The following is a 20732-nucleotide window of genomic DNA, read 5'->3' as shown; positions in this document are numbered from 1 at the left end:
AAGTAACCTTTCCTTACTGTCGGTTATAGCGGTGGAGGTTGCTTCGTTTGCTATCGTATTTTTCTACTCTGTATTAAGTATTGTTTGTCTAAAATTCATTCGAATACGTTTCACAGAAGTACCTACCAGAGTCGCGAGCACAAGTTTCCGATCCTCCGTTAACGTTGCGTATCGTCAACTGTCACTGTCAAAATGTAAGGCAAAGTTAGTTCCAAAAGTGACATTTGTTTTTTCCATATTATGTTAGGTGAAATTTCACCAAACGCTAAACGTATTTAGTAGCCTGTCATACGTCTGTCAGTTAGTGCAAAATGTATTTAAAATTTGATTTAAATACGTAGACCCTTCGTGTAGATTCGATCCGAATCTAGAAATTAGATCAAAATAGTATCGAATGCGGTGCTCGCTGCACTGGTTTCACACTGGCTACTTCTTATACGGGACTTCCAACGTTCTTCCCATCAACCAATCTTCTGCGAAAAGCGTCGCAAGAAAACCACAACTTAAGAGGACTGTTCTTTACAGAGAGATTTATTCGCTGCGAAGGCAGAGAGTGGAGCCACGGCCGCTGACCGGAAGCTGTCATCATCATCAGCCGGCAGCATGAAAAACAAATGGCTGAAAGCCTTCAGGAGCCTGAAGCCTCCAAGCGCCCCGCCCCCCCACGCGCCTCCAGACAAGTAAGTTCAAACTTATGAAAAAAAAACAGTTTTGTGCTTACTCTGTTTTGACTGTTTAGTAACGTTCGTAATTTAAAAACTAATTTTCTTAACCTTTTCTTCTTCAGTTTTAAAAGCGTCGTATTGTTTCTGCATTTTGTCTTTTTTATAACTTAGGTAACTATGTACAAATGATCGTTATCAATTTTATTAGGAGAATGAATTTTCCCTGGTAATGAAGCTAAACCAGAATGCTTGAAAGTTTCTGAAACCATATAATAGTTTCTTAAATGTAAGATACATCAATGCATACATTACTGAAATACTAACTTGAATCCTACTTGAATAAGTTATAGACATTTTTTCATTATCATCAGACTACGACAGTATAAAACATATTGTACTAAATACTTAGTTATCATAGATAATCATGTATAACTTTACTAGTTATCTATGTAGGTATAAAACTTGGATAAAGCTTTAAATGCCATTATACTTAACGGCATATAGCAGACATGCCTTTGCAATTTAACAAGAAACATAATCCGTTTGCCAATACCAATTAACCGTGCAACTGAATCTGTCATGAAATAAACTGTCATTAGCGAAGCGAAAACAAAACAACGATCATTCACTAACTAAGTGGCATTGAGGGTTCTAAGCATTCCACTATACCTAGTGCTATCTATTTACACGTGTAGGTTGGTAGGTACTTTGTAAGCTGTCTAAATTGGTTGTAAATTTATAAAATACCTACTATCTGTTCCCGCGAGCTTCGCTTCACCTGAAAAGTTTGTGTTAATTCAGGGTGTTTGCTCCATACTTTTACCAAATTTCATTACAATCGGTTCTGCCGTTTTGACGTGAAGAAGTAACAAAGATACACACTCACAAACACATACAGTGCGACAAACTTATCTGTTCCGGTGAGAGCGAACTAAATCGATCCATATCTCATTATTTACTAATGAATTATATATTGATATAGATTAGATGGGTTTCTTGAGACCACAAGAGCGAATTACCACTACTGGCAAACTTAAAATCTTCTAGAATGAAGAAATATTACACATTTACGTGAGCTGTCACCGGAACAGATAAGTTTGTGGCACTGTACACACATCTTACATCTACATTTTAAAACTGAAGTACGTATTTACACCTTATCCAAAAACATAGTGAATTCATTCGTTTCGTTCAATTTTTGTGAAGCTAGAGTCGCCGTGCTACGCTTCATGGAATACCTATCATGATAGAGAGATTATTTCCGCATTGAACCCCTGAACTTCACACGTGGACTATTATTATGTTACACGTAGGTACATGAAGGCTATACTCAAACATACATGCATAGTGGGTGTAGGAAGCAGCTATGTTTGTGTGAGTGCGGTGAAAAACGCGTGCAAAGTTTTCATCCGCGGGATGAAGGATCTAGAAACTAGGATATAGGGTTGATTCTAAATCAAAACCGTTGTCTTCTGTAGGATTCTATGTAAATATGTTTGTGTAGTTAGGTATTGTATTTTTTTTAAATACAAAAGTAAGCACTTATGAATATATTCTCATCTCATACTGATCTGTTAAACAGGACGATGAGAAAATTGTTAACTTGCGAAAGCTCAGAATCTTTAAGTAGAATAAGTAACAGTAAAAAAAGTATGATAATATATGTTAGATACCTACCCACGTAAATAATAATGATCATGTGGTGAAATTTCGATAACCTACATACTTAATACCTAGTATGCTAAATATCCTTGATACACAGAATGTTTAGCTATTCAAAAAACCTTGTAAAGTTACGTAAGTAATAATTTTGTTTGCTTTACAAATTACTTTTTCTAAGGCTTGTTATTACTGTAACTTTCAGCGATAAAAACAAAAGACGGCTTCAGCGAATATCCAGTCGCTAAGAATACGTACTTACATAAATGAATAGGGATCGTGCAGAATACTTTAAACGTTTAGTTAGGACATCATATATTTTATACATTTTTAGCACAAATTACAAAGGTAAAATTAATAATTTCACTATACAATCAGACTTAACGCTCAAAGTAATATTTTCTAACAGTGAACCTGTAGAATTTCATACGATTGGCTACAATTTTCAACACGCATTACTACCTGATTAGTTACTGCGAGTTCACGATAATTGATTTCACCCAAGCCACAGCTTCCTGGAATCTGCCGGACTGCAGCTCTATCCAACAGAATTATGTCACATTGACACTAAATTCTGCCAGGTCAAATTCCCGCCCTTTCAATTTTACAACAATGTCCGTTGTTTATCGAACATCCGGTAATTGGACAAGACTATCGTGACGTCATCCAATATGCGTCCCGGAGTCCCGGCCCGACTCTCGGCACACAACTTCAGTTCAAAATCCTATACATAGGACACATCCATAGCTCTTATTTTGCTCAGCTTAGGAACCAGAATGTCCGTGTGTTGCCAACCGAAATGCCTTCGTTTATTTTGAAGGTTTGATCATTTTAACCTACATGCATAATATAAAAAATATATAGTTCGCATTAGTTGGTTTATATAATATAATTACACGCGTTTTCTTTAATTCTAACAATAAATTTGATAATTCTCAACTAGCTAATTGTAGTGAAAATGAACTGAGTATAAATTATTGCCAGTATCTTTTTTTTAACCAATACAATTTTATACTTAAGTAATACTGTGAAAGGTAACTTGGAAAAATAGTATGAAACACTAATCAAATAAACATAAGGCCGATGTTTTGTGTGTCAGTAAATAAGATTTGTTAAAGCTTAGACTTTAGTATATACCTAAATACCTAGGTAAACCTAGGCACTCTCCACGCACTGTATTTGTACGACTTCGTCTGTACCTACTTAAGTAAACTAAAAGCAAGATGTAGGTAACTTACATGCCGCACTCTCCAAACATGTTTTCTAAATAACAAATTTCCCAATCCTTGAACTCCATGTATTATTAACTAAATAATTAATTCATTTTAACACGAAAAAATATAGGCACATTCTGAACAATTACTCTTTACAAATTGTTTACTAATAATGTATAATATATGGACATGCAAGGACTCCTCAATCATGGACTGCCCCGGCCCCAGACCGAGACAAAAGGTACCTACTATTTTGGTTCAGTTAATAGATAGACATATATGACATGACATTGAGTGCTCGAAAGGGCATCAATAAACACAATACTTCAAACGATTTACGCCCTTCGTAACAATATTTTTTATTCCATTTATGCTGGGTAGCTGTTGGAAACAAAATGCTTATAACCAAGTATTTATTTTTCACAATAACTGTAAAGAGTTTTCGAACGCTCCGCCTGAAAATCGGAGCGCCTTCATAAAGTCAATATTGAAATAGTTTCTTGGATATGCTTAACGAGATGCACTGAAAGTCCCAATGTTTATTCATAAAATACAGTTGAACTGGCCTTTGTTTCATAGAAACAAACTATCCTAGGTTTATGGCATTTGACTTGTACATTCATTAGCGTTAATTTACTAACTTCATTCCTCTTTATGTAGTTTACTAATCATAATTTTGTGAGAATGAGTGTTTCAATATACTTAATATACTTTTTGGTAGTTAACATTTTGATTCACTCGTACTCTAAGTCGGGAATTATTTTCAATTCCAATAAATATACATAAACATTTGATTCCTTTGAATTTATGTAAATTCTGCAAATTTATTTTTCAAGAAAATAGTTGCCGACATTTTATTGTCATTTTATGTGTCGCCATTGTTCATCTTGATGTTTCTCTTCTTGCTTCGATAAAGAAAGAATCACATGTACCACGCCGTGTCTACAGTTATGGCAATGAGGTAATCGCCCCTAGGTGTGGCCCTTGAGACCCCGTGTGTGTTGGTTGCTGTTCCTTACCTCTACTTACGCTCCCCCATAGACTCTTCCCCCCTTATTATAAAACGTAGACTAAACAAAGCTCTAGTTTAGAACCAGCTTTAGACTACTACTGTGTGAATTATCTGGACTAAATCCGGGTTTAAACCAGAACGTTTTATAATGGGGGTTTCTGAGTTGCAACGGCTCCTGATGCCGCGCATGATACTAAATGCTAACTTACAATCCCGTAATTTTGAACCCATCTTCTTTCCAGACGTTACACTCTATCACATATCTATGGCTCCTTGAGACTAGAATGCTATGGTTTTCATATTAGTCTTATAATATTCAGATGTAATTTATAAGTTGTTGTTGATATATATTTCTATCTTTTATTAAAGAAATAAAGAGTTGCTGAATAAAACTACGCATTCTAATCTTTCTGCTTTACATGTAAAATAAGAATCTAGTTGGCAACGTTGGCATGCGGTTTGACCTCTACCAAAGTCACATATTTATTAGACAAACAAAATTTAGCCCTTAGATAAGAAGTGGAATCTCTATTGTTTAAAAATATTTTAGGTAAAAAAGTGCATCGAACTTCAGTTTTTTAAACGAACAAATCAAAGGTCACCTTCCGTTAGTCTGTAAATCTGACGTCACTCAGTTAATTGTTAGTCCAAGCCGCTGTTATATTTCAGGGTGAGGGTACCTAATTATGAAGACCATGACAGACACTCGGTACCACCTGTGTCACCCTATAACCATGACCTTAGCCGATCGATACGGTAGCTATCCACCACAGCTATGATGACGTAACTTTGCTCGTGACAGTATGGTCTCAGTACAGTGATAAATGAGATATACAGCACTCTTGTTTAGACACCATCAATTGTCACGCTAATCGTCATTCTGTTTGTAAAAGTGTCCATCCAATCCAGAGAATTACTGCCCCGTATTCACAGAACTTTTGAATGGTCTGTAAGGTGTCTGTCAGAACGTAGAAATTCGTGTATCGCGATGACTCACGAACCTTATTTAAACCGTTTGTAAGTAAGTTCTATGAATACGCGGGCTTGTCATCAAACGATACCTTTGGATGGCGTTATGTTCGTTTGATGGTATTGTGATATTAATGTGATTTTGGTATGTTTTAGGAGAAATGGCGCCGCCAGGGAAGCGATGCGCGCCGCTGGTGATTCCGATGCCCATAACTTCCAGGAGTATACGTATAAAAAGATCACACCCTGTGATGTTTGCTCACAAGTACTTAGAGGTAAGGAAGTTTTTTTTATCTGAAATATTATTAAGTATTATTAATCCGAATGCATTGACTTTAAAATAATAGGCGAAGAAAAACAATAATATCTAATGATAACTCCAAGTTCTATTTATGCTTTTTCCTGAACTTTTACAATATCGTGACTTCAGAAATCAATGGCAGTCGTGTTTTGTGATTTCCGGAATTATTAACCTCGTATTCCTAGAACTTACAAAAGGTTTGATAAATTAATTAATAACTTCAAGAATCGGCGAGAAACACAATAGTTTAGACTCTTTGTCAAAGTCAAAATTCGTAATGGAAAATAAAATATATGACTTATGTGCTCTAGTCTACGGATCCTCCAGATAAACTAATATGCCTGGAAAATCTGGAAATGTATCTTCTTCATCTTAAAAAAACAATTCTATTTCTGAAAACCTCGCTTATTTATCTGAAAGACAGTAGCAAAATATAAACACTCCACGAAGTGATCGGGAAAACAATGCAATTACTTGTCGTTTCCTTTTTGTCTTTTAGAAACATTGAATTGTTTTTATTGAATATCGGACACATCTCTGGAATCCCTTGAAATCGTACAGTACTATTTAATTATAACAGCTTATTTTTAATCGGATTATCCGACTTCTCGACTAGCATTTCCACATCGAGCACTAAGAACGAAATGCGGTCGTTCACATTGTGACACAATTTAAATCCTATAATTGCATTAGCTTACTCTTCACGAGATTCGTATTTCAACATTTATAATAATGTATATGACTGTGTGTCTCACCATTGTTTCTTGTATCTAGGCACTTAGTTTTTCCTTAAATAGATAGCACCGGGCATGATGCCAGTGTCTTCAGGGTCTGCTCTGATGAAAAAGCCCGAGCAACATTAATTCCGGTATAAATTAGCATTAATTACGATAAGATTGTTTGTTTGCGAAAGGTCACACGCGGCAGGGGCTGCGCTGTCGCATATGCAAAATGAACGTGCATACTGACTGCATGAACCAAGTGGGCAAGTGTCAGACCAAGTCCCGGCTGCTTCGGCGCCAGAAGAGCACCTCCGAGATTGAATCGCACAGGATACAGGAGACTGCCTTCGATGAAGAGAGTAAGTTTTATGATACTATACAGTATACAACTAATACGTTAAACCTTACATTTGATTGGAGAGCAATCAATACCGATTGATGGTACTGATTTTTGGATGGGTGCCTTTAGGGATAGAGATAAAATTCATACACTGTTCACTGTATGCTGATCTACTTCTAACTACTGTATGAATCTTTATTACAACTGAGATAGAGCAGATAATTCAGCTGTGTACTGTATAACTTACTAAATGTGTACAACTTTATCTAAATTTTAACCTGGATAAAAATGGTGAGTTTGGTAAATATGTTAATTAAAGAAGCCTTTCTGCGTAACCAGACGAAAGATTATGAGTCGTGTCATGATTCATGAATCAGATATCACATTTACAGTGTGCAGTAACATTTACAGAACAGTTAAGTACATTGAGAGACGACAACTACAATAATTACCTACTGTCTACCCACGACACTGCACTGTCATAAGCTTGCACTGAGGCCACACACAGCTAGGAGTAGAGCTACTGACGCTAATGTGACCATTGTGTAGGGGTGGACGACGGCTGGCTGCCGGGGCAACGACTAACCAAGATCTCCTTCAAGGGGTCTGTCGAGTTCGATGATGATTTCGATAGCTTCAACGACGAGGGTACAGTACCAAAAGGAGTGACCCCCTTTGCCCCCATCCAGAGCCATATAGCGCCAACAAAAACCTACTTCATTCTGTATACAACTTCGAAAAATAGTCACAGTCATGTCCTGTTTGGGTTGGGGGTTTACTAATAATAAATAATTTCCTTCATTAGGTACATTTTTTATTAAAAACGAGCTCCAAATGCTGTTGTACATTTTTGTCACATAGAGATCTGTAGACCGCAATGCGCTGATGACTGCTTTCAAATTTTATCCCGTAATCGTACGGCTAGCATTTGGATCTGGTTTTTGAATGCCGTTTGTGTCCTCCTACCCAACTAACTCTCACATCCCTGTCAACGAGTGTCCGTGATCGCGCTCACCGGCACACACGTGACTCTAACCGCATTTCGCTCGATGCTCAGAGGAGGAGGTGGATCAGACCTACCAAGTATTGAAGCGGGCCAACGAAATAGCGAAGCCGGGCGGCGACCCGCGCGGGGGCCCCGTGGTCCGCGTGTCGGCGCCGGCGTGCGAGGAGGCGCCCCCGCGCTCGCCGGCGCGGCCCAGCGGCGTGGGGCTGGCCGTGGCGCCGCAGCCCGTCGCCTCTAGCTCAGGTCTGCGCCGCCGGCTCCGGCCTCAGTCCGCCGTCGCGTCGCGAGCTGCGCCCTATCGCTCCTCGCGACGCGGCTTTATCGCTTCTCTCAGATCACTCGTTTTTCAGTAGTTTCGAGTTTTTTTGCACGCATTGTGTATGATAGTGCGGGTGTGGGTGGGGGCGAGGTGCGGTGGCGTCGGTACTGAGCGCTGCTTGTCGGTAGGCGGGGCGGGCGCGCGCGACGGCGGCGTGCGGCGGCGGCTGTTCGCCGGGGTGAAGAGCTTGTCCATGTGGGGCTCGCGCTCGCGCCGCGGCTCGCCGCAGCACCGGTCCATATCGCTGCCAGAAAGTATGGGCCTCGGCTGCCGTAGCGCAACGCTCTCTTACTGTGACACCGCTGCGTTCAAGCTTTGTTTGTCCCGTCCTCCTGTTGTTGGATTTACGTGCAGTTTCCGTTCTGTGTTCATTATTATCATTTCGTCAATTATGTTTCACGTTCGCAATATTAGTTTTAGATTTAGGATCAAACTAGAAGGATCTCAAACAGATGGCTAGTCGCTTATACCCGTCACCATTAGGGATTTTCCTCTACCTATACCCAACAAGCTTTTGTACTAGAGCGTTTTATTTACGTAGGTCTGTTCCTCCTTATCGCGGTTACTCGTTTTTTTCTCATTATTTATTTTTGTTTAATCCTTAACCTTATTTTCTATGTTTATTTTAAATACTTTTATTTACTTTGGTTGTTTTTGTTTATTTTACTTTTATTTACTTTGTTTTTTTCCGCGCGTTGTTTTTTCAGAATCCGAGCAGACAACAACGCGGCCATTCGGACAACCGCTGTGTTTCGTTAACAATGAGAACGGCGATCCCCCGCCCTCCATACTGAAGTCCACAGGCAGCGTTCGAAAGAGAAAATGATTCGCGATCCACACGTTGAGAACTAGACACATTAGCATATCGCCGGAGAGCCCCAAGCTCTGCGCTTTCACTCGCGGCTACGCCTTGACTCGCTGTTACTAAGACATTCGTTTCAGTAGCCCCGCGTACTGTGATATGTATTGTTACTGTTACAATAAAAGTCAAAACCGAGTTCCTTATTTTTTTCTCGTCACCTTTAATTGTGTCTACTCGCATCGCTTTAATTTCTCCGTTCGCGATCGCGCCTCCAGGCTCCCCCGAGGCGCCTGTCGATGTAAGTTATGCATGGCTTGGCAGCGCTGATTGCATGCCATTTTCTCGGCAAATTTATACAAAAAATATTTTAACAGTTTGATTTTTAAACTTTATTCGCACTGATACGCCATAACAGTTTAAAAAAAAAAGTGTAATATATTTTAAATAAGTACTTACTATTCCATCACCAACTAAACTGTACCACCTATAAACTCACTGTAACAATAATCCCGAACTCACTACAAGCACCGTATTCACATAAACACGTGAACAATGCTTTTGTAACTCCAAAAAAGTCTCATATTTGATAAACTTTTATTTAATTAGTCTCCTTTTCCTCTTTCACTTTTTTCGTATTGGTTTTCGTATTTTTGAGTCGCAAATCGCAATACGCTTTACAGTGGCAGTTCCCTAGCAAGATACCACCTATAACTGACAACACTTATAGCCGTCTTCTTGTTTACTTGTCCACACAGGTTACATGAAGAATTCGAAGAGTGCCCAAATGTTGAGACAATCAGACCGCACCAGTCCATTACCTGGTACTTACTAGTCCCCTACAGGCACTGTATGATGAAACCCTGTAGTATATTGTCTTCTTTCTTCTTTACTGAATAGGCCGTATATGCATCGTTGAGCATTTTGTTCTGAGTTATTTATTATTCACAGTTGACGCGTGTTCACTTTTCCGATAGTCTTTACAACACTCTTTCGATGACGGGTGCATCTGAAGTGCTACAAACATCCTCACTGTAGAGTCACTTTCGAAGACGTAGTTCCAAGATACGGATTTTGCTTATACAGTAGCATTTTGTAGTCCTGACATTCAAGGCTCTCACGTTTATTTTATACTTCTATTACTTATCTTTTTACAAACTATGTCTTTAATTATGATTCATTTGTTTATTTTTATCATCTGAAATGCATCCAGCGTTTGTTTGTTATTTTCATTTGCAAATGCTTCGCACACTTTTACATGTTATTCTACATAATTACAGTCAAAATTAATGTTTGCTTTTAGCTTTAACTTTGTACAAATTATGGTTAATGCCGGTTTGCAATCTTAACAATTAATTAATTTGAAATGGATTGAGTTTGGAATACAATTTATTGTCACTGTCACTAACGTTCTACATTGATTAACATGAAACACAACAACTCAACAACATAATCACATTATTTGGCAACAGAATGCTTGTGTTAATAAATTTGTTCCAAACAAATGTAATTAATAGTGATCCATAGAACATTTAAATTCTAATCTATTAACAAATTTTATACTAACATTTATCCATACACATTCATTCCCATGTTATTTTTCTCAAGACGCACTTTGATTTATGAATTGCTGGTCTAACAGTAAAGATCGATTGGGTAAGTGTGTGCTCATACTAAGTAAATGTTATAGCTCCGCATTCGCCGAGACGTCAAAAGTTGAACCTTAGGATGAAGAGCCTTTCTTTGGACTCTCCCGAGTGTGGAGAGTTGCGACGACGGCCGGCGCGCGACCACGGTGGGGCCACCACGGCGCAAGGAAGCCGAGTGCTCTGTACGCACCTCCAGTAACAACCAACATCTACTAGAGTCCAAACAACATCTTTATATTTTTCAAATTCACGATATTTCCCGCAATACGCTTGCGCTTAGCAGAAAAAAAACTATATTTCAGTCAGAATCCACGCACATTTCTAATCACGTAAAAGCTTCAGCTTGCAGATTCTATCAGCCCTTTCTTCGAACGGCTTAGATACTTGGTTATTTGGACTCTTGTAAAGAAATCTGTGTCTGAATTAGTGTGTCGTGATCCGCACCGTCAATGTTCGCCTGCAGGATGTGGCCTCGCTTAGCCTGTATGTACCTATGTCATAGTTTTGTACGTCTTATCTTCTTGTCTCCAAACTTCGTCTGAAAATTACCTACCCTTGGGTGTGTTTGTATGGCGTGTGGTGTGTGTTCCAGTGTGTGATGTAATGTTTTATGTTAGGTTAATAATAATTATACATAATATATCTTATTTCTGGTGACATACCACAAAAATATGTCTCATGCAGAGTCGGTAAGTAGATGGGAAAATAGTCTTTCTTTATGTGGGGTCAATTTCAAATGGTATCTTCGTGATGATGACTATAATTTAAAATTTATTTGATTTCGATTTGATGGTATTTTTTATGATCACTTCCATTTTCAATCTCATCCTGAATTTATAGTGTAAATTATTCAGATAGATAGAAACTAATGCATGTTATTTTTATCTTTCTAGGTGATAACTGCAGTCAAATATGCATGCGGCACCGCTTTAGTAGAGCATCCAACCCAATCATACATAACAAGACTCGATCTTGTACGTTATTGGCATTTTTTTGGTCAAACAATATTTGTTCCAATTATTATGTAATATTATCCTTGTCCTCAACAACAGATAACACAAAGCGGTGGTTATAACATGTGTCATTTGGTCGTAGAGACCACCTTATTCATTATCAAGTTACCTTATCGTGTACTAATACAAAAATTGTTTGCCCGATATCTAATACTCCTAGATAAGCAAGCACGTTATGGACACTCGGGTTTGGCGAGTCCTTTGTTAGCTTACCGCACGATTTTCACGCTGTATTGAGAATATTGTTGTTAGAACTATTTAGTAAGTAGGTTTAATTAGATAGAGTCGCACTTGACATGCTCCTCTGAAGTTTAGCGGGAGAGCTCTCGTCGGTCCGTTGTTTCGAGAGTTGCTCTCTTCAACTGGCTCGAACGTGCCGGTACACCGGCCGAATGAATTGGGTGTGTCGAGCTTTTTGTGTTTGCAAAAAAGGCTTTTAAGTTTTTGCCAATATCCTAATCAATTTTGCAACATTTATTACGTATAATTATTTCTATGATTACATAAAACTTTAAGTACTCTTTGGATCAAAATCTGAAGTAGGTTTATTTGTATTAAGTACCTAAATGTTTTCACCTTATTTATCAGAAAGCTAATCATCATCCGCAACAGCACTTGTTTTGCAAACGCACGCTTTTCCCCTAAGCTGTTTTCGCGAAGACCCTCTAACCTCCTGTCACGTCTGTAGCCCCGTCATCTCCAGTGCACGGTCGGAGGATGCTCAGCGCCCGCGGGGGCCGCATGAGCAGTGTGGAGCTGCCTGACGAGCCGGACAAGAGCCAGTCCTCCAACAGTGCCAGCCCCTGCCCTTCGCCTGTCAAGCAGCAAAGTGTGAGTAGAAGTTACGTTTACGGCGCGTCGTACAGAGTTATTTGGAATTAAGTACTTACATATTTTAGTTTTTTCGGCTAATCGATCCCTTTGATCCATAAGTAGACTGACTCTACTAGATCTTAGCCTCCAATACAACCTACATCTCTCAATTTCAACTATGCTGGTCCAAATCAAAGAGCACCACCGAATAATACTGATTCAGCCAACCACGACCCACACTACAACTGCACCCAATTCAATTTCAGAAGCATCAGCGTCTGCTGCCAACGAACTTGTACGTGGTCCTATACAACTTCAAGTCTCGCCACGGAGACGAACTGGACCTGAAGGCTGGCTACAAGGTACCTACTGTAACACCTGATAGCATGTTTTATTTCTTGTCTTGTATTTATTTAAATTTTTCAGTGGTTTCTAAGTTATACCATACTATGTCTTACTGGATCTTTTCTAATATTTTTTCTGTTTTGTTTGAAAAGGCACCTCTGCCTGATTTATTTAATTCTACTACAAGAACTAAACAAATGGATCATGCTGAACAACAGCGTCGTTCTGAAACAAGCTTTCAGTCGACATTGCTGAGCATGATACCATTTTCCACAACTGAAGTATATTCCTAATCACCTTTCTTATCTTATATTACTTCACCTCACGTTATATTACTTATATTTTACTGTCCTTGTTAAACAATTTATGTGTTTAGTTTTTACTATTAGAATTAAGTACTTATGTGAATAGCAGTAGGTTTCAATTATTTTTGGCTATAAATGCTATTACTTTACTACTTTAAAAGGTGACTGTGATCGACACGTCAGACCCTGACTGGTGGAAGGGCAAGTGCTTGGGCAAGATCGGCTACTTCCCGTCCAAGTACTGCACCAAGCTGCAGGCTGGAGAGCGCCCGCTCCAAGTCACGCACAACCTTCAGGTACCTAAAGTCAGTACCGTTTCTACAGATAGTAGATAGAAATTTTGTAAATTTGGACTGTAGTGTCGTAGCTCCAATATAGTCATATCTCTATTATTTTAAAATGATAGCGATTCTGAAGGGCACATTCTAAAATTAACGCTGTCAGTTAAATTGAGAGAATTTAGTTAATTTTAAAATTGGGAAGTGATGCTTTCTGAATCGTTACCAATGTCGTTCTTAATTTTGACAACTTGTTGTTTATTGGAATAGGTTTCCGTGTCTAATGTTTTGTTCAAAACATATTTTAATCCTCGCGGTTCTATGATTTAATGGTTTTACTGTTTTCTCGATACCTACTATCAGAAAATTTTACATCGGATATTTTATTTAGTTGACCGTGTTCATTGTTGAAATAAAACAATTCATTATTTTAGTGATATCAATTTGGACGGTGGCCAAAAACTTATTGTAGGTACCTGGATATTATACTCGTGCCTAGGCACATGCCTACCTCGTTGTTACCTACATGCCATCTATTCAACCATCAAAAAGGTGTGAAATGTTTAAAATTGTCGTTACACCGTATGGGTATGGGGTATCCACCATTTTTGTACGTTCTCATCCATAGTTTAATTCTATTACTCATCAGTAACATCGGTAAACCTATTTATAAACAAACCCCAATGACTTGCAACAAAGTAAGGTCACAAATCTTCTTACCGAACTAATTCAAAATAAGAGCTCAGTAGAGAAGTGTGTTGTTATTTTTTCCGGACGTTTCTTTTGCACTGAGACTCCACCATGTTCCTCAATAGCTAATCTCAGAGAGCAGACAAAACCTAATTCCTAGCCCCCACCTCGCAACCCCCAGGTGTCGGACGGCGACAGCGGCCTGATGCTGCTCCGGGACCAGATCGTGATCCAAGTCGGCGACGAGGTGGACGGCATGGTCATGATCCGGTCGGGGGACAACCGCCAGGGAGTCTGCCCCATCAAGTTCCTGCAGGAGGTGTGACCCGCACGCCCGATGATGCTGCAAGATATTACGGTGAGGGTTTGGTGCAGTTAATTGTTGGATATGCCGAGTGGCAGAAAGGAACTTTAGAAGAAGAAGAAGAAGATATATAGGATATATATAACTATATTTAACGTTGACATTAGAATAGAATAGAATAGTTCATTTATTTGCTTGAATATAGGTAGGTACAAAGATGTTATTACAATTTTAATTCTGCTATATTCTACCCTTGAAGGGTGTACAAATATGATTTTACACTGCATGCACATTAATAATACATTTAAAAAAAAGAAATAGTGTCAGTAGATCAAACTTGATTCAAACAATATTAATAAAAAAATAAAAAATGTCATGCTTAAAAAAAAAAAAATAATAATGTCAATAGAAAACAATATAAAATTAAAAGTATCAAGCTAAATTAAATTATAAGTAAATAAATAGGCACATTCAATCATTAAAGTCATCAAAAAATTCATTTATATGATAACATGATTTTGATAATAATAAATCTTTCAGTTTATGTTTAAATATTTTAATGTCAGCGGTTTCTTTTAGTATTTTTGGAAGATGGTTATATATTTTTGTTGCCATTCCGAATTTATTTTTTATTTCATTAGCTTAGTCTCTTTTTGCAACTGAGCGATATAGTCGTTTGAAATCACATAAATCGTATATATGTTTACAGACTACAAAAAAAGGTTATCTATAGTTTTTTGTAGTAATTTTAGTCGAGTTTTTACTACTTAAATTAAAATTGAAATTTATTTGTACTTACCTAAAAAACTATTTTATAGAGAAACGAAGTTATCTTCCTATGCGCAACTAAATAAACCAACCCACCTTTTCCAGAATCAAGAATCGAAGCCCGACGATTCTCCCATGCCAGACCTCCAAGTGCAGAGCGCGCCGGCGACACCCTGCGACGACGCTGCCATCCTCATATGGTCCGACAAAGCCTTCTTCGAGACCGCCACAGAAGGAGTCTGGTGGTGGAGAAGGCCGCTGGGGGTCAGACGGACGCAGTGCCGAAGGTGTGGGGCTTCGTCTTCCACCAGACCTTTAAGGATGATCCCTTGCGCGGGAGTCGCTAAAGAAGATTACGACTGGGGCGACCGCCGTCTTCTTATGTCAAAAGACCGCCCTCTCCTTTTTACGAAGTAGGTAGATTTGGTTTGCCAAACCCTGGTTAAAATGTAATTGTTAAGTGTAATGTCTACTTACCTATTGATGATTCTTATGACAAGACAGTGTTGTTTTGAGACGAGGTCGTGATAGTATGAACCGTACCTAGGTATAGTTTAGTTGGGTGTCTAAAAATTGTATTTATGAAAGTAATTTAATGTGCTTTGTTAGCAACCATTATAGGTAGATACAGTTGTATACAATCTGCTATATGGGCCACGTTATTTTATTCACTTGCGTCGAATTTGCACTGATTTTAACTTGGCCTAATGCAGGTTTTATTTGAAATATTAGTTCCTATTTCGTTAATTACTTAATTAAAAACTATTGTCCTAATGCATATACGAAACGATTATTTTGTATTTGTACCTTTCTATACTTGCTTATGTGGTTAATAGTTTATGAACTTAAAACCTCTAATTAGCTACTTATACAATAATTTTATAACATATCATTTTCGCGGATTTTAGGTCATTTATTATTGTGATACTTAAACGAAATATTCGAGACATTTTAATTTTTTATCGAACATTTGATATAAGTACTTAACCTTGCATTTTTAATTTGCAAACATTCTGTACCTATTATTATTAGTTTTGATAAATTTCTTATACAAAAACATACCTATAGGTATTTATAAATAAGTGTTTTACAACGTATTCATAATTATAACTTATTTACAAACATGCAATTTTCTTAAAATTATTATCGATGTTAGAGGCACTAAATGAATTTATAGAGTTATAGGGATTAAAACCATGATTGAAGTACCTACTTATTATGTGGTCGTTGTACGTATACATAATGGAAATTAGGTAATTGAATTTACTTTAATATCGAATGAGGAATCAAAGTTATAATATTCTTAGGTACTAAATCATTATTTACTTATTCTAGGTAAGTAACTAATTTATTTACATATGTATCGTATTGTTGTGTAGACACTAACACACATAAATTATCAATATTGATCGTGGATTGAAAATGTTTGTACCATGTACTTATTGAAATTTTAAATGGATATTGAATTACGACCTACTGGTAAATATTGTACATAGTACACTTAGGTACATTATATAATAATCACTCTAAATATATAAAAGCAGGTGCACAGTTACTTAAATGAACTTATTAATATTTGGTAACTAGGTGTAAGCATTCCCAAAATAATTATAAGTTATTAACTAGTTTATTATTTACTTACTTAAATAATTGTATACAATTATTATTTTCACTCTTATTTAACGTGTTTATTTAAGTTACTAATTATATTCTATTTATGTAAGTATAGATACTTAAGTTCCCTCTATTTTTATCTCTGTAAGCTTGGAGGTCGATTCGCAAACATGACCAATTTTTATGTGAGCCTGTGAGGAGCATTGGGCCTCCACAGTTCTTCTACCACAGTCGTTTCTGTCACTGTTCTCCTTGGCTTCTTCCCAGAGAGCATAAAATTGAGATATGTGAGAAGTAATCACCCCAAAAATTTCGCATGTCGACATTTGGGCCTTTTACCCTGCGCCGCTTTGCAATCTAACGCAAATCTTTGGTGACATTCCTGATGTGATTTGATATTGTATCGCCATTTTTGGTAAATTTCCGTGGATTGCAGTACGTAGGTGTATTATTTTAAGTATCTACGTAGACCCTGTGTATTACGTAAAATATTCCTTATAATGTTAATACTATTTAAAACCTTCATGAAATAGAGTATAATTATAGTTATCGTATTAACGTAGGTACTTATATTTTTGTTGGCATTGGGTGCCCTTCTTAGTTATTCCTTGCTTTCAGTAAGTAGGTAACAATTGATTCGTTTACTTAATTTTTTTTTTGTATTTTGATTGTGGTGTAAGTACCCATATTCACACACAGTGATGTTATTTTATAATAATTATGTGTCAAACCGTCCCCTTTTTAAACGTATTTATAGGGATAATGGATTAGGTAGATATACTGCAAGTGGCAAAATTAAAAGCCTGTATAAAGGTATGAACATATATCTATAAATTATGTAAGTAATGTATGTTATATTTCAATTATTATGTAAAATACCAAGATATTTATTTGTATACTTATCCCTAATAATTTGAAAATCTTAACAAAGTTAAGAACACTACAATTTCTGGGACTAATAAAATTATATAAAGTTTACTTTGAAGTTGAACTTACCTACCTACATTATACAAAGAAGTTATATGTAAAGGTAAACTGACACTAAACCTACAATAGTTAGTTATTAAAATGTAGGTTATTACATGATTGTAGCATAATCTATAAATATTATCACTTAACAATTATTTAATGTTGTCTTCATCTGATGATGTATTGCCAAATATATTAATACGACAAAAGTACTTCAACAAAAGTTAATACATCAGTAGCTTAATAGTTGGGTTGTTTTACAAAAAAAAATATGTATGTACTTAAAAAGTACATGATATTTCTTATATAAAATTTATTTAAAAATATTCATTGGTATGCTAATAGGCATATTATAAAACCACCTTACATGGTGAGTAAGTAGGTCCACCTACCTACACTATGAGGTGAGGATCAGATTATATTAAAAATACATACCTTTAAATGTTATATATTAAAATCTGGTAGTTTAAAATAACATACCTACATGGCTCCATTGTTTTTATGCCAGCTAGGCATTGTGTAGATATTTATGAAAATTATTAATGTTATCAAAACACGAATTATGAAAAGTAAATGGATAGTAATAAGTACACTGACCTTAGTTTTAGGAATTTGGTTGACTTGACTAACGTCGTCAGAGGCACTATAATATTTTAGTTATACCTTTGTATGTAATTCTAATTAGGTACCTACCTATGTATGCAGACTCGTGTTTGTCTAAATGTCTAGTCAGAATAAGCTTAAGAAAACGCACATTAAATTCGGCCATTTTAACAGGTATATATTTTTCCTTTTTACAGCGTGTGACGTCAAACTTATAAATTACTTCTAGTATTTCTCTGGTCCATAATAATTATGTACTTATGAACAAAAATCAAGCACAGTGAAGGAGATTTTTATGCACCCATGCATTTCGACTATACCATTTAGTAAATATTATTGATATTAATCGCTATCTATTATATTTCATAAATATGCAATGATCAGGACCTTATAAAAAAATAACTTACCTAAGTATTTTGCTTATTCAGTGATAATTCAGTCATTTTATATAGGTAAGTATACTTACTTAGTTAAATTCAAAAATGCTTTCTATACTTACATACATTCAAACAAACAATATTATATTATACTTACAATTTAAATTAATCGAAACGATTATTATGAATGAAATAATGAAATATTTTGCAAAGACTGAACTTCAGAAATGGCTAAGCATAGTAAGCATTACTACAGCTACCCCCGCATTTAAAAAGAATAAGATTGATACTTATGAACTAAATTAAGGGTAGGTGCATACCTAGTAGCAAGTTTAAAGATTTGGCCGGTATTTAAGGTAATAATATTATAATAACGTAAATTACAGATACCAAAAGAAATTAGATAGCATCTAGCTAGTGGGACCACAGCGTAAAGTATTATGTATCACTTTGGCTTATAAAATGTATTTATATTTTATTTATTTGTTTATTCTTTTCAGGCTGGACCTAATACGATAGAAATGCATAACCAGTTAATGATTTAGTCCACTTCGTAACATAATAATTGTATTTTTACAACACTCAGGAAAACAGATAGATTATGTATCCCTACTGTGTATTTTTATGTTTTGTAGGTTTTCTTTGTAAAGTATTTACTGAAAATCTTCCTAGTATACCTTTACCTACCCATTTTATTCAGAATGTTACGTGTTACTTATAGATAAGTAGGTAGCATGCAGGTAGGTAGACAATTCTTTAAGAGTCATGTTTTTTGTTGTTGTAAGTAATGTCTTGATTCTTACCTATATCGAGTGAATGTTCTGATCGATATAATAATAATCATCATAATCAGATATATATTTTTTCGTATTATGTACCTACATCATTATACCTTTACCTAGTGCACCTACTTACATAGGTTTTGGTAACATTCTGTATACCTACCTAAGTTATTTAGGTTAGTATTTGGTGTAGACAGTAAAGAAATGATCAATATCCTAATTTGAATGATACTGTACTTAAATTACTTGTTGTAGGTAGTTTCACACCTACTTTATAAAATAATTATTAAAGTACTTAAGTAGGTACTTTATTTGTACTTATAAATAATCATAATAATTTGTAGATATCCCAAAAAATCTATAGTGTAGGTAGATAATTGTAGTCTGTAGGATTTCTTTCTTTCATTTAGCTTAGTCTGACTAGCCAAATAGAAATTCCTATGTAGGCATGAATCGTACAGTGGGACGCAGGTAATATGATACACTATGGGCTACGTACAAGTAAGTACTACGTACTTATTCGTCATTGATATGCCTATTATAAATCTTTAATTAAGTATAATATCCAGGGTATCGCAAAAATGGTATAATAAGCCAAAAGTGGGTGACTGAGCGGGTCATTCAAAAGGGCTAGTACGGGGCGCATTTAAGACGTGACAAAAGTTCTCCGACACGCTCGCTCTTGAGGCTGCGCGATGTGAGTGAGGGCGATGCAAAACTTATGTCAAGTCTTAAATGCGCCCGTGCTACTAGTCCTGAACCTCTCTTATTCTACGACTCAAAAAAAAGTGTTTTTTTTTGCTTAAATATAAGTATCCTATTGTTACTTACCTACTTATGTACCATTTTTGCAACATCCTGTATAAGTGTTATTTTTAAAACAGAACACGTTAACGTGTAGCACATGACATACTGTACTTTCTTAAATGTTGCTTATTTTTATTTAGATGCATTGTTTAGTTTTCACCCATAAGTATAATTGTGATGAATGTTTTGTTAGATAACAATAAAGATGTATCAGAAACTGTTGTTTTTATACCGTCCTTTGTTTTGTCTGTCAATACCCGAGTTGATATCATCAGCCAAATTTAGATCCTACCTCATAATATTTAGTAAGTACTTTATTAAAGTACCTACGTGTATAGAGGCACTTGCAGTCTAGAAGTTAGGTAGTTTTTAAAACACGTCTTTAGCGGAAATTAATTCAACTTCCAGA

General features: G+C 36.3%; 1 protein-coding gene across 3 annotated transcripts in view; it reads left to right on the top strand.

Moving 5' to 3' along the window:
- The window catches only part of LOC105391174, a 138917-nt gene extending 120302 nt beyond the window's left edge, over positions 1–18615 (top strand). The window contains exons 12-22 of one of the 3 annotated variants that reach the window (XM_048629229.1): positions 526–680; positions 5676–5794; positions 6734–6901; positions 7940–8131; positions 10697–10837; positions 11549–11629; positions 12357–12499; positions 12748–12843; positions 13293–13427; positions 14281–14457; positions 15277–18615. In XM_048629229.1, coding sequence (XP_048485186.1) covers positions 526–680; positions 5676–5794; positions 6734–6901; positions 7940–8131; positions 10697–10837; positions 11549–11629; positions 12357–12499; positions 12748–12843; positions 13293–13427; positions 14281–14424 — 1374 coding nt within the window. In that variant the 3' untranslated portion in view covers positions 14425–14457; positions 15277–18615. Of the gene's footprint in view, positions 1–525; positions 681–5675; positions 5795–6733; positions 6902–7939; positions 8132–8335; positions 8851–9764; positions 9831–10696; positions 11432–11548; positions 11630–12356; positions 12500–12747; positions 12844–13292; positions 13428–14280; positions 14458–15276 lie in introns of those variants that run through there. The other 2 variants (XM_048629227.1, XM_048629228.1) reach the window with 2 other exon arrangements.
- The last annotated feature ends 2117 nt before the right edge of the window (positions 18616–20732 follow it).

This window comes from Plutella xylostella, chromosome 22 (assembly GCF_932276165.1).
Source record: "Plutella xylostella chromosome 22, ilPluXylo3.1, whole genome shotgun sequence".
Classification (NCBI taxonomy): Eukaryota; Metazoa; Arthropoda; class Insecta; order Lepidoptera; family Plutellidae; genus Plutella; species Plutella xylostella.
This window is presented reverse-complemented; position numbering and strand designations above follow the sequence as displayed.